The sequence below is a fragment of the Tigriopus californicus genome, chromosome 10 (genome assembly GCF_007210705.1).
Source record: "Tigriopus californicus strain San Diego chromosome 10, Tcal_SD_v2.1, whole genome shotgun sequence".
In the NCBI taxonomy this organism is placed as follows: Eukaryota; Metazoa; Arthropoda; class Copepoda; order Harpacticoida; family Harpacticidae; genus Tigriopus; species Tigriopus californicus.
In genome coordinates, this window is record NC_081449.1 from 11894669 (window position 1) to 11907288 (window position 12620).

Here is a 12620-nt window from a genome sequence, read left to right on the forward strand (position 1 = left end):
GCCTATTGATCAGTTTATTGAGATGTCACTTGTTGAGGCTGTGGCTGGGATTGTTGTTGTGCTTGCTGTTGGGGCTGCTGTCCTTGAGGAAGTCGACCACCTTGGCCAAGCGTGTTATTCTTACGGAAAACGTTGAATTGCTCTAAATATTGTTGAACCGTGTCCACGGGAGTATAATTCTCGTTGCTCGCCTTGCGTTTCAAAATCACGGGCACTTGATTGGACACCACACCTCCCAAAAAGCCTTGCATAAACTCGAAAAGCAGACCCCAAGAGCTCTGGACCACAACGCAAGGGAGATATTCCACTTCCACTAAGATTCCTTTGCAGGAGCCTGACACGCTCACGATGCCCAATTTGACGAGGAAGTCCCCAATTTCAAAGCGTGATCCCTTGGACTCAATTCGAGACTTCTTCTGGTACACGTTGGTAAGTTTGAGTAACAACAAATCGAAGAGAGTATCACTCGTAAAGGTCACGGATTTGTTGACGTTCTCTAATACGGAAAACACAGTGGCGGGTTGCTCGGAATTGTGCAACACATTCAAAGTCTTGGGCGGGTTGGACAACGCTGGGGTGGAGTAATAAGTCTCGCAATCAACCAAGAACTGTCCAGCTGGATTGGCTCCGAGATTGATGATGCGCTTCTGAAGAATCTCTATTGTCTGAGGAACAGTCTTATCCGCCGATACCGGGTAAGCTTGTAACACTACCACGCCCATGCTCTGGGCAGATCACTTCAGTGGACAGTCGTTTTAGTTTTGTCTCTTAAACCGTCGATGTGTTACGATCTTCCTGTGTAAGGAAACAAAATTCATTAGTAAACCACCAGTTCGATTATATATATATATATGTATATTGACAAATATCATAAAATGAGTTTCGTCCCATTTTGAGTCACTCTTAGATATGATACCTAATGAATGGCTTCAACTACTTTTTATTCATTAATTTCCTGGACATTTTCTCTTTGGCAGGGTTACATTACATCCGAGAAAGTGCTGACATGTTCCAACAGTTTTGATTTGGAATGGGCCTCGACACGTCGAGATCAACCTAGAGATTTACGTTTAACTTACGTATTACAATTAACTGTCATTTCTGCTTAGTCTCTGTTAACAGAACTGAGCGCATTCACGCTCATTCACTTATCATACTTAATACAGAAATATCCTCCGGGTCAAGTTACTACGAGAGTTCTGATGACGTTTTGTCCTTCTCTGCTATTAAAAAGAGAGCTCAGCCATCCCTGACCTGAAGGTTAATGTGATAGATTAATAATACTACATCGATTTGTTGGCCAACGGAAATTAAGGGTAGAGGCATTGTATGACGGACCTCTTGCTTGAGAGCCTGGGCTTGTTTCTTTATCTCCTTGATGATGGTGGCCAAGGCCTGGGGATGAGCCCCGTTCTCGCACAATCGGACGCACAAGGCTAATGACTCCGAGTCCAGACCCGTGTTCAAGAGGCGGCTCAGTTCCTGCAAGATGGCAAAGGTTTCCTTGGCCGCCAAGATCTGCGTATAGCCGTTAGTTGCCATTTCGTACAAGACACAGCAACAAAAGAGGCTGCTGACACAGTGCTGATAAAATACTTAAGTTATGGCCAATTTTATTAGCCATTTCTAAAATTCCAAATGTGCAACCCTGTTTTATCCTTGCAGCTGATTTCCCAGAAAAGTTTCGGTACATGGTGTTGGTTGCGAAAATGTCCTAATACTTTACGCGCTGTTAGTTAAAAAAAAATATTTTTTCGACGCTTTAAATCCAAAGGAAGTGAAACGTGTACACAGGAGGGAGAAAATTGGGTAGAGGTGTAAGTTGGCTGGAGGCAAAACTTTGGAGGGGTTGGGTGGTCGCAGCCGTCGCAGCCCATCCCACTAGTGGAGCATGCCTGTCTGAAAATTTCAAATGCAATAGTCCTTTAAATTCTCCTCTGGCTTGGGATAAACAAACTGAGATAACAAGAACAAGCTCTAATATACCTGATTTTAACAAGGATTTTTTGCTGAACAAGTCATTGCTGATCTATTTTAATGCCATAAATACGCCAGCAACTCTTCTGAGAGACCTTTCAAGTCCTATAGGGGCCCGGCCGCTTCGAAAATTCATCATTTTCCAAGGGGTACTAATTTGGTTTTGGCCAATTCTTTAGCAAAGTCATGTTAGGTGAAACATTCTTTTTTTTTTTAATTAATCTTAGCCATTCAATTTTGTTTGATAAATGATTATTAAATGAAAGAAGCGACAATCTCTTGTGAAATCTAGCACGGGGGCACTTTGGAGTTTTTTCACATTCAGGCAATCATCAAGTTTACAGTACAGAGGGTATTTTCTGACAGTAGCCTGAAAGTTATGTACTGGTCTTCTAGCCCAAAGTGTGATGCCAAAAGGATTATAGTTGTGATTGATTCTGAAACAGCTACAAAAATGTTGTCTTGGACATTTTTGGACAAAATTATTGACTGGAACATCTGAAACTTTGACCTTGAAAATGACAATTTCCGTTCAGTTTGAATTTCCCGCCTCTATTGCCTTTTCACTTTGACATGGATTGCTTACATGTTTGGTGTTAATATGTGAACCCACTATCAAATCGGCTCAATAGGGACCTTTAAGCTGATGTCAAACTCAACCTTCTGAGAAAAATGGTCACGAAACCTCCATTTTGATTCGTCCTTGGGCGGTCACTTGACACATCTCATTTCCAAATACAACAGCTTAATCAAATCGGCGGAGATTCTTGGGACAGTCGTCTTCCATCTTGACTGGAATCTTGGGTTAATACTTCTTGTCAGCCATTATTAATCAGACTCGAATCTTGTATTTTATGTAAATAATTGAGCAAGCTGAACCGTTATGTCATTATGTTGCAAAAGGTTTCGCGGGTGAAGTCGAGTATCTTGAAATGCTGAATTTGTTTAATACACCTTTCCACATGAATACAAGCAGATGAGCATTTGCAGGCAGAAATCGATATCAGAAAATTTGAATTAAATGGTGACAACGATAAAACCCTGACTAGAATGAGATATCACACTAATTATGACTAGAATTGTTTATTGTGTGAACTACTCAAACATCGAATTGATGATAACAGAAGGGGTTTAATAATGGACTAATAATTTGGAACCATGTTAGGAAAAAAGTTTTTTAAACGCACTCACTGGTCAAGAATGTTTCAGGCATAAGTGTTCCATATACAAGCAGAACGCATAAAAATGAATGGTAACGTGTACGAGATTTGACATTTAATTCCAAAAAAGGCCCATTTTCTAATTTGCGCGTCTTCATCAAATATGATCCTTCACGAGCTAAGAAAAGTGATCGCAAAGAAGTGATATTGTCAACAGTCTTAAGCACACCTTCAACATAAGAGGGAAGTCGAAGAAAATACGTCTCTCTTTTAATGTTTGAAGAGAGTGAAGATATTCTGTCCGGATAAGAATTGCGCCACTTGGGGATTCTTCTTTGCACTTTCTCTATACGGCCAATAGGAGGGTTCCATACTTTGAGCTTAGTCTACATGAAAAAAGTGAAGAGGAGAATCACAGCCAGTACATCAACAGTTGGGTAGAGACAAGCGATGAAAATCTTGATTACTGCAGAAGATTGGGTGGGTCAGATTGAACATATCCTGTTTCAGCTCCCGCGGTTGATGACATTTGGACCGGAGCCGGAAAAACGTGCGTAACCGCCAATATTCCGAAGGGATGTCAGGCCAAGGACAGTAGGGTGTTAATACGTCCTTGACCGAGAAGGACAATTTGAGTCCGGACATCACCTCCGAAAAGGTCAGGTTCCCAACACTGGGACACTAACCTGGCCAGCCCGATTTTTGGCTGTAAAAATACCTCCATGCATTTTTGGCATATTGGGGAACGCACAGAAATCGTTTGAGGAATTTGGTGAAGGTGGCATCAGCGGATTTGAGGGCGGATTGGGCGGAAGGCAGTAGAGGAAAATTGGTTTGATGTAGGTCCGGAAGAGTTGAAGAACTATTAGAGAGGGAAGATTCTTGATGGGAAGTCTATTGGAAATGTTTTCGATCCTGGCCCTAGCTTTGACTATTGATGATTTGAGATGATTGGTGGAGGAAAGTTGGGTTGATGGTGCTTGTGGAGAGATCCACAAAGATTGGGCAATTTCATAGAGGAGAGTAACTTCCAAGGTGGTAGAGCGGCTGCTCTGGAAATCAAATTGGAATTTGGGAAGGAGATCCCTATCCTCGGCCAATCCGGAAAAGCGGACGGCTAAAAGGGTGGGTGAACATCAACTTTAGAAAGAGTTGGCCATTGCAATGGCTTCTGAATAAAATTTGCCCGAGTCCACTGATTGTAAGAGACTCCCGTGGATGCGATTCATCCATCCTTCCAGAACTCTTGAACGTTGAGTGTGATCGCAGAACAGCTTCAATCCATAGATTCCATTGAGGATTATTCTTTGGAGTTTTGATCACGACGGCCCAAAACCACTAAACAGTAATGACTAACTAGCTTAGGCGACATTGTTCACTGAAATTTTGGAGGAATGAATGCTCAATAGTCTTTAGTAGCGCTGGAGTAGTGACCGCCCAGGAGATTTGTTTACCTTTCCTTTTTAAGATGACGTCATCAGTCAGCTGTAGGTTAAAGGTGTCTATACCACAATGCTATTTGCCTAGAAAAGCATGTAAAATGAACTAAGCCTACAGGCCTGACAAGCCCTATTGGGACTGATTCTGAATCTGCCACTAAAATGTCATACCGTAGTAACATTTATGGACAAAACTTGTGACTTGGATATCCAAAACTGGACCTTGAAGATGAGGATTTCCTTTCAGTTTGAATTTCCCACCTTCTTTGCCTCTGTACTTTGACACAGATGGCTTGCTTGACCTTGTTTGTCCACACTTTCAACCAGTGGCAGGCTTTGCTTACATTTGATATTCCTTTCCTAACATTGTATGACTCTGGATGAGGCACTTTTACATTGTGTCATACTGTTTTACCGTCACACAAAGTTTGAAAATAAATAATGAGATCCTGCTCGGATTAAAAAGGGGATCATATGGTTTCAATTTTCAACTTGCCGAAGTCTCGACCTGCCAGATGACTCATACCTCAGGTCATACTTCGTCAACTTGTCGGCTAAAATAGAGTAGTTTGGTCTAGAATGTTCCGGTGGTCAGGAACGCGAAAATGGTTTTCTCCCGAAAAATTGCCTCAAATCCCTATCCGTTTTGATCCCGTTTGGCAAGCTAACTGATTTCCAAGTCTTAGTATAGATTGACAGTCATTCAGAAGAGTGCGTTGGCCATCATCAAACTCGTTTTCAAAGCTGGAAAGATACTGCTACTTTTTTGTAAAATATTGAGCACCCCTGACTATTTCAGTCCGGCCTTTGTAAATCTTGGACCAGGTGGGCACATGCTAACTTTAGGCTTGCTAGTTTGGCTATCGTAATGCCATTAACAATCACACTGGCCGAATTATTCCATTTCCAACTGGTGAAGAAATCCTGATTATCCTTAACAATTCCACCTTAATTCTCCGTTGTCTTTCTATGATGACAATTTGTTTCATTTAATCTCAACTTGTGCGGACTCTTAATCTCAACTGACCCAATGGACAACTTCATCTGACCGGAAGCAAAGAGTTTCACACAGCAAGACTGCTATCGGCTCTCGCCCACCAAATAATTTCAAGTCGCGCTCCACGAGTTTGAAGAGATCGATCCCTAAGCCGTTCTTGACCCGCATCCGTGACCATGCAGCCCCAAATCCTCGTCCTCAAGGAAGGCACGGAGAATGCCCAAGGTCGGCAGCAAGTCATCTCCAACATCAACGCCTGCCAGGCCATCGTGGACGCCATCCGCACCACCCTGGGTCCACGCGGCATGGACAAACTATTGGTGGACGGTAAGGGCAAGGCCACCATTTCCAACGATGGAGCCACCATCATGAAGCTCCTGGACATTGTCCATCCGGCGGCCAAGACCCTAGTGGACATCGCCAAGTCGCAGGACGCCGAGGTGGGCGACGGCACCACGTCCGTGGTCATGTTAGCCGGGGAATTTTTGAAACAATGCAAGCCCTTTGTGGAAGAGGGCGTTCATCCCCGATTGATCATCAAATCCTTCCGCAAGGCCACCCAATTGGCCGTGGACAAGATCAAGGAGCTCTCGGTCAAGATTGGCGAGGGGAGTGGCCTGGGCGATCATCGAGGATTGCTCATGAAGTGCGCCGCCACCTCCATGAGCTCCAAACTCATTCACGCCCACAAGGATAAGTTCTCCGAGATCGTGGTGGACGCCGTGCAAATGTTGGACGAACTCATGCCCTTGAACATGATTGGCATCAAGAAGGTGCAAGGCGGATCCTTGGAAGAGACCCTACTCATCGCGGGTGTGGCCTTCAAGAAGACCTTCTCGTACGCCGGATTCGAGATGCAACCTAAGTCGTATCAGAAGCCCAAGATCGCCATGCTCAATATTGAACTCGAACTCAAAGCCGAGAAGGACAACGCCGAGGTGCGCGTGGACAACGTAGAGGAGTACCAAAAAATCGTGGACGCTGAATGGGATATTTTGTATCAAAAGTTAGACCGGATCCACCAATCCGGGGCTAAAGTCGTGTTGTCCAAGTTGCCCATTGGTGATGTGGCCACTCAATATTTTGCCGATCGCGATATGTTCTGCGCCGGACGCGTGGTTGAGGAAGATCTGAATCGTACGATGAAAGCTTGCGGAGGATCCATTCAGACCACCGTCTACGACCTGAACGATCAGACCTTGGGCAGTTGCGAATCATTCGAAGAGAAACAGGTACGTGAATTGATACTCGCGAAAAACACTGTTCTCAGTGATAGTGTATGCCGACTTTGATGATCCATTTTAGATTGGCGGGGAACGCTTCAATTTGTTCACCGGCGTGCCCAAGTCCCAGTCATGCACCATCATTTTGCGCGGTGGAGCTGAACAGTTCATGGAGGAGACTGAGCGATCCTTGCACGACGCCATCATGATCGTGCGTCGAGCCATTAAGAACGATGCCGTCGTGGCTGGCGGCGGAGCCATCGAGATGGAGCTCTCCAAGTACTTGCGGGACTATGCCCGCTCAATTGCCGGCAAGGAACAACTCATCATTTCTGCCATGGCCAAGGCCTTGGAGATCATCCCACGACAGTTGTGTGACAACGCCGGATTCGATGCCACCAACATTCTCAACAAACTCCGACAGAAACATGCTCAGGTAAGGCGCGCAACTGCATTTTAGTAGGTCATCTCTTGACAATACAACTGAATGTTTCTTTTCTTTTATGATTAGGCTAATTGTTGGTATGGAGTCGATGTACTCAATGAAGATATTGCTGACAACTTTGAGCAATGCGTTTGGGAGCCGGCCATCGTGAAAATTAATGCAATCACAGCCGCCTCTGAGGCCACGTGTTTAATCCTGTCCGTCGATGAGACGGTGAAGAATCCTAGATCTGGTGGTGGGGATGCCGGTGGTATGCCTATGGGGGGCATGGGTGGAGGAATGCCCATGGGTGGTATGGGACGCGGCATGGGTCGTCCCATGTGATTCCCTAATGGACTTTTATTGCGATCTACTAATAATAACTCTTTGATAATTCAATCACTTCAAATAACAAACACCGAATGAAAGGTCATTTTGCCTAAATGCGTTGGAAATCTAAAAAAACTAGAACTGTGTACGAGGGAAGATATATCCTTGACGAAGAATGAGATAAAAAGTATTGGACCGAGTTTTGTGCCTTGTGGTATGCCTATTGTTATCTCAACTGTGGGCCGGTCACTGCGGAGATAGCCCACTGTAGGCAGTTCATTCAGGGTCTTAAATGAAGTACTAGCCAGTTTGACAAATGGGAGAAAATAGGGTCAGCTGGATATACATTTCATGAAAGTCATTTGGAAGGCATGATAAGCATGCTAAGTAATCTTGAACTCGTTTCCATTTGGAACAGGAAACCACCATTGTCGACGCGGTCAGGCAAATGACTTGTATCTGATTCAAGATGCAACCCATCAAGTACGAGTAAACGGGAGCAAAAATCTGTGAGCATCTCATCAGAGACTAAGATTTCACATCATTAGGGCCAGGAGAGCTTGAGAGTCTCAAATCCCTCATGGCTTTCAAAGCATCTCGTTCTGCGACTTTCAAAAGCTTAACTTGACCAGCCTCGCCGATCTCAACAGACGCATCTTAAACGCAAAGAGCTGTTGCTCCTAAACTTTTTGAAGTTGAAAACACACTAGAGAACTGATCTCCAAGCATGTTGGCCACAACCGACCTTAAAGGGCCCTACAGGGTGTTTCAACTTATTCTTATAATTTGCACATGAGAAAAATGCTTTCGGATTCGACCTGACCTCCAGAGCCAAGGGAGTGATTCTGATCGTACCTGGCTACCCTGGAGGATTGGGGTAGCTGAATCAGAGCTGCCAAATGGCGGTTTTGCCCGCCAGATTTTGCTACTTCTGCCATTATCAGATTCTTTCGATCGGAAGGGGAGATGAAAAAGCTGCCCGTTGTCTGCCGGTTTTTTTTAACTATGTCTGGCGGAGAAATTTCCAACATAGGCTGATTTTAACGGACTTTTGACCGGTGGCTGGCGTTTTTGATGGATTTTGGACGTTCTTAGACCCCAAAAATTGGGAAAAAGCTGGCGTAGTTTCATTCAAAAGTTTAATGAGAAAATAAGTTCTGCGTTAGAAATTTGCCTTGTCACACCTTGAGTTTGATATGGACATGAATTAATGAACAACAAACTATTTAGCACAAATTGGCACCCAGGTAGAGTGAACCATGTGCTTCTTGTATAGAGAAGTGTATAGCTTTGGGATTTCATACTAGTGCGCCCTCTGGTTCTATCATGAAGGAAGTGTCACCACAATTCTTACTGATAGCAAAATTTTTGGGCCCAAATATTTTTTCGTATTTTCTGCTTACTTTTGGCACTTGCCTCTTTAGCAAATGAATGTTGGACTTAAATGGCTTAAAATGATTGTCAAACGACCTACTAAGATGGCGAACAATTTTATCAATGAAGATTTGGAAGCACTGGATGTGCTAAAATCATGGTAGTTCTTGCCGTGATTGTGGCGTAGTCTGACTAGCTCACACAGCTGAAATTCGATCCGGTACTTAACACATCTCTATAGGTGTTGTGTTATTTCTCTTGAAATAACAAAGCTATGTTTAGCGTGATGAAATACATTTTTTGTCTTAATAGAGGTTTTCGAGTTGCCACAGACAAAAACCAAACTGGCATCAAGTATGATAATGCACCAATGGAATTTGGAAATGAAAGATGTGGCTAGCTTTGGTGGCTGATTGAGGGTCAAGTATCCAACCTTAGTACATCAAGATAGAAAAACACATTAGCATACTTTGGGTTTGAGCAACAGCGATACTTGTGGCCTATTACTCTTTCAGTAACACCACCAGTAACGAGTTACATTTCTGCTAAAGTAATGATACCGGTGGTAGTGGAACTAGTTCTTTGGCCCCCACGTTACTGTTAGTCTCTTTTTTTTTTTCAACGAGGGAAAGAAGGAATGTACAAAGGTTTCCTTCCCCAATTTTCTAAAGTTCTGATGTAATCAAGGGATTGATGAAATAGCTTGAAATTCAATTGGAAAAGCGGGAAATGAGAGATTGAAGTGCCCTAAAACATGAAAAGGATACCTGGAGTTTTTCTCTTTCTATTTGGCGTTTTTCCGGGGGACATCTGGCGTTTTCAGCCTGTGGTTATCTGGCATCACTGATACAGAAAGAAAAGAAGACGACTAAACCAACCAAGTCGTCAGTGAAGTAAGTCATCTCTGATTGTTGGCGAGGACCACACACCAGTCTACTGATTAGTCTCGAATCTCGACCAAAGTCCATCCATCCATCCGGTCTAAGCATTGCCCATCATGGTCCTCTCGGCCATCTACATCCTGGATATGAAGGGCAAGGTGTTGATCTGTCGCAATTATCGCGGCGACATCGAGAATAACGTGATCGACAAATTCATCGGTCTGGTCATGGATCGCGAAGATGAAGGCCAAATCACGCCTCTCATTCAGACCGAGGAGGCCGCTTTTGCCTATATCAAGCACAAGAATCTGTACGTGGTGGCCACAACCAAAAAGAACTCCAATATCGTCATGATCTTCTCCTTATTGCACAAGATCTGCTCGGTACTAACTAACATTGAGACTCTATCCCCATGCCTTCCTTGATTTCCTTTTGATGGGTTCCATTGGCTCACTTTTATAGGTATTTGAAAGTTATTTTAAAGATGTCGAGGAGGAAAGCATCCGGGACAACTTTGTGATCATCTACGAGCTCTTGGATGAGCTGGTCGATTTTGGATATCCCCAAACCACGGATGGGCAGATTCTTCAAGAGTAAGCCAATGTGTGACATGTTCGATAGGTTCGCTCTTTAACCCATACATACCATCATGTCTTGTCCGTAAATGAATAACCAGGTACATCACGCAAGAAGGTCATCGATTGGAAGTGGCCTTAAAACCTCCGCCGGCTGTGACTAATGCTGTCTCTTGGCGGCCCGAGGGTCTCAAGTATCGCAAGAACGAAGTGTTTCTGGATGTGATCGAGTCGGTCGACCTGTTGGCCGGCGCCTCGGGCAACGTGCTCCGCTCGGAGATCGTGGGCTGCATTAAGATGCGGGTCTACCTATCAGGCATGCCTGAACTCCGATTGGGTTTGAATGATAAGGTGCTGTTTGAATCCACGGGCCGAGGCAAGTCCAAATCCGTGGAGCTCGAAGATGTCAAGTTTCATCAGTGCGTACGATTGTCCCGGTAGGTTTTTAGACTAGGATGTTCAGGATTGTCCTTCCGAGTTCAGCCAGTCATGTTTGGCATTATTAACATCCTTAGATTCGACAATGACCGCACCATATCGTTCATCCCGCCGGATGGCGAGTTCGAACTGATGTCGTATCGACTGAATACGCACGTGAAACCGCTCATTTGGATCGAGTCTGTGATCGAACGACACGCCCATTCCCGCATCGAGTACATGGTCAAGGCCAAGTCTCAATTTAAGCGCCGCTCTACGGCCAACAACGTGGAAATCATTATTCCTGTGCCCAGCGACGCGAGTGCGCCCAAGTTCAAGACCACCATTGGCCATTGCAAGTACGCCCCGGAATTGGGTGCCATTGTTTGGAACATCAAGAGCTTCCCGGGAGGAAAAGAATACCTCATGCGGGCACACTTGAGCCTCCCGAGTGTGGAGGGCGATATCACAGAGGGCAAGCCCCCCATTCAAGTCAAGTTCGAAATTCCATACTTTACCACATCCGGAATTCAGGTAAAATGTTTATGAAGACCCTTCCAACATGCATTGGGTTACTACTGATGCTCTTCATCTTGTTGCAGGTACGGTACTTGAAGATCATTGAGAAATCCGGGTACCAGGCCTTGCCCTGGGTGCGCTATATCACTCAGAATGGTGATTATCAGCTACGGACCACCTGAGGATCTGAGGATGAGCACCGGCATCTTCCCGCGTTCACAGTTCCATCAATTGTTTGACTTATGATCCAATGTCTAAAAAGCCACATTCCAATGTTGTTTTTCACACCCGCCATTGTCGTCCAAATGTTTTGTTGACTTAGTGATTTGTCCCCAATTTTCGTGATTATGTATGCTTTTCAATCATGTGCTTATTTACCGGCCCACAATATTAAACATATTTAAAGATAGCAAATGATACCGCTCGTTTGAAAGCTGAATTTCTTTGAGATTTTATAACGCTCTGTTTCATCCATAACTAGCCCGATCTACTTGCTTGAATTGGCTAGTGAATCATAATAAGCCGATCACCGGACCCAAGAGAAAAAGTTAAAAACCTTAAACCTAGGTTTTTACCTCTACCTAACTTACCTCTTTACTGATTACCTAAATTCCCTTTTTCATACCTTGCTTGACATTTTTCATCCCCATTTGTTAAAAGAAACCTTGGGGAAAAAAGCAGAAAACAAACTTGAAATATGGTTATGAATATGAATCCTTTTGATGAGATTGAAAAATGGTCATTTCGCACAAAATCCAAAGCTGACTTAGTGGACAAAAATCTCACGACACCTAACTTCTTGTTTATTTAAAAAGAAAAAAAAACATATATCTGTTTAATTGTTTTGACTTTTTTTCAGCAAACGAATTTTGTTACCTTTTCAACGATATTTTGTTGTTGTTTTTTCCCACTGTTTTATGCCTGATTCTAACTGACGTCCAAGCCTTAACTGAGAGGTACTAAACATTAAGAGGTACGAGCGTTTCAAAAACTTGCCGCAGCTAGTCATATTTGCTGTGTGCTGCTGTACTTATATAGTCTTAGGTGGTGCCCTCATAATGCGCACACAACCAGACCAAGGCAAAAGTTATCAAGGGATCGACACTGGGTAGGTCATTAAGTGGTTTCAGCAAATTTCTTTTCGATGTTTGAGTTTTTCTTTGTCTGATATCTAGTCGGACATATCTAGTCGTACACATAAATATAGACTGATCCTAGTTGTAGAGACTAGATAGATCTTCGAAGGTTATTCTGTTGCCAAGAACAGACCCTCTTGGTCCATTTATTATACTAAACTAAGTCTT

The 12620-nt window shown here is 43.8% G+C and overlaps 3 protein-coding genes and 1 long non-coding RNA gene across 5 annotated transcripts; 2 read left to right on the forward strand and 2 right to left on the reverse strand.

Annotated features, from left to right (window-relative positions):
• Positions 1-14: 14 nt before the first annotated feature.
• Positions 15-1480, reverse strand: LOC131889670 (mediator of RNA polymerase II transcription subunit 20-like). Of its 2 annotated transcripts, none has more exons than XM_059238820.1 (2): positions 1339-1480; positions 15-795 (listed from the first exon to the last, which is right to left on the reverse strand). In XM_059238820.1, the coding sequence occupies exon 2, from the start codon at positions 720-722 to the stop codon at positions 15-17; it is 708 nt and encodes a 235-aa protein (XP_059094803.1). In that variant the 5' UTR covers positions 723-795; positions 1339-1480. The 2 variants fall into 2 exon arrangements, with proteins under 2 accessions (XP_059094803.1, XP_059094804.1); XM_059238821.1 differs by having other exon boundaries at positions 1288-1407.
• A 1424-nt stretch (positions 1481-2904) lies between these two features.
• LOC131889676 (uncharacterized) lies at positions 2905-5071 on the reverse strand. The gene is made up of 2 exons (XR_009374218.1): positions 4748-5071; positions 2905-4660 (listed from the first exon to the last, which is right to left on the reverse strand). It is a non-coding gene; the product is annotated as an uncharacterized LOC131889676 (long non-coding RNA).
• Positions 5072-5638: 567 nt separating this feature from the next.
• LOC131889658 (T-complex protein 1 subunit eta-like) lies at positions 5639-7644 on the forward strand. Its single transcript, XM_059238807.1, has 3 exons — positions 5639-6805; positions 6879-7232; positions 7308-7644. Exons 1-3 carry the CDS (start codon positions 5750-5752, stop codon positions 7563-7565), a joined length of 1668 nt encoding a protein of 555 aa, XP_059094790.1. The 5' UTR covers positions 5639-5749; the 3' UTR covers positions 7566-7644.
• Positions 7645-9770: 2126 nt separating this feature from the next.
• Positions 9771-11733, forward strand: LOC131889664 (AP-1 complex subunit mu-1-like). The gene is made up of 5 exons (XM_059238813.1): positions 9771-10188; positions 10268-10398; positions 10482-10817; positions 10896-11331; positions 11400-11733. Exons 1-5 carry the CDS (start codon positions 9922-9924, stop codon positions 11496-11498), a joined length of 1269 nt encoding a protein of 422 aa, XP_059094796.1. The 5' UTR covers positions 9771-9921; the 3' UTR covers positions 11499-11733.
• Positions 11734-12620: the final 887 nt, after the last annotated feature.

Coding starts and splice junctions, on each gene's coding strand:
- LOC131889670 (XM_059238820.1), bottom strand. CDS start 722: ATGGGCGTGGTAGTGTTACAAGCTTACCCGGTATCGGCGGATAAGACT.
- LOC131889658 (XM_059238807.1), top strand. CDS start 5,750: ATGCAGCCCCAAATCCTCGTCCTCAAGGAAGGCACGGAGAATGCCCAA. Junction 6,806..6,878: donor AATCATTCGAAGAGAAACAG/GTACGTGAATTG, acceptor GATCCATTTTAG/ATTGGCGGGGAACGCTTCAA. Junction 7,233..7,307: donor TCCGACAGAAACATGCTCAG/GTAAGGCGCGCA, acceptor TTTTATGATTAG/GCTAATTGTTGGTATGGAGT.
- LOC131889664 (XM_059238813.1), top strand. CDS start 9,922: ATGGTCCTCTCGGCCATCTACATCCTGGATATGAAGGGCAAGGTGTTG. Junction 10,399..10,481: donor GATGGGCAGATTCTTCAAGA/GTAAGCCAATGT, acceptor ATGAATAACCAG/GTACATCACGCAAGAAGGTC. Junction 10,818..10,895: donor CAGTGCGTACGATTGTCCCG/GTAGGTTTTTAG, acceptor TAACATCCTTAG/ATTCGACAATGACCGCACCA.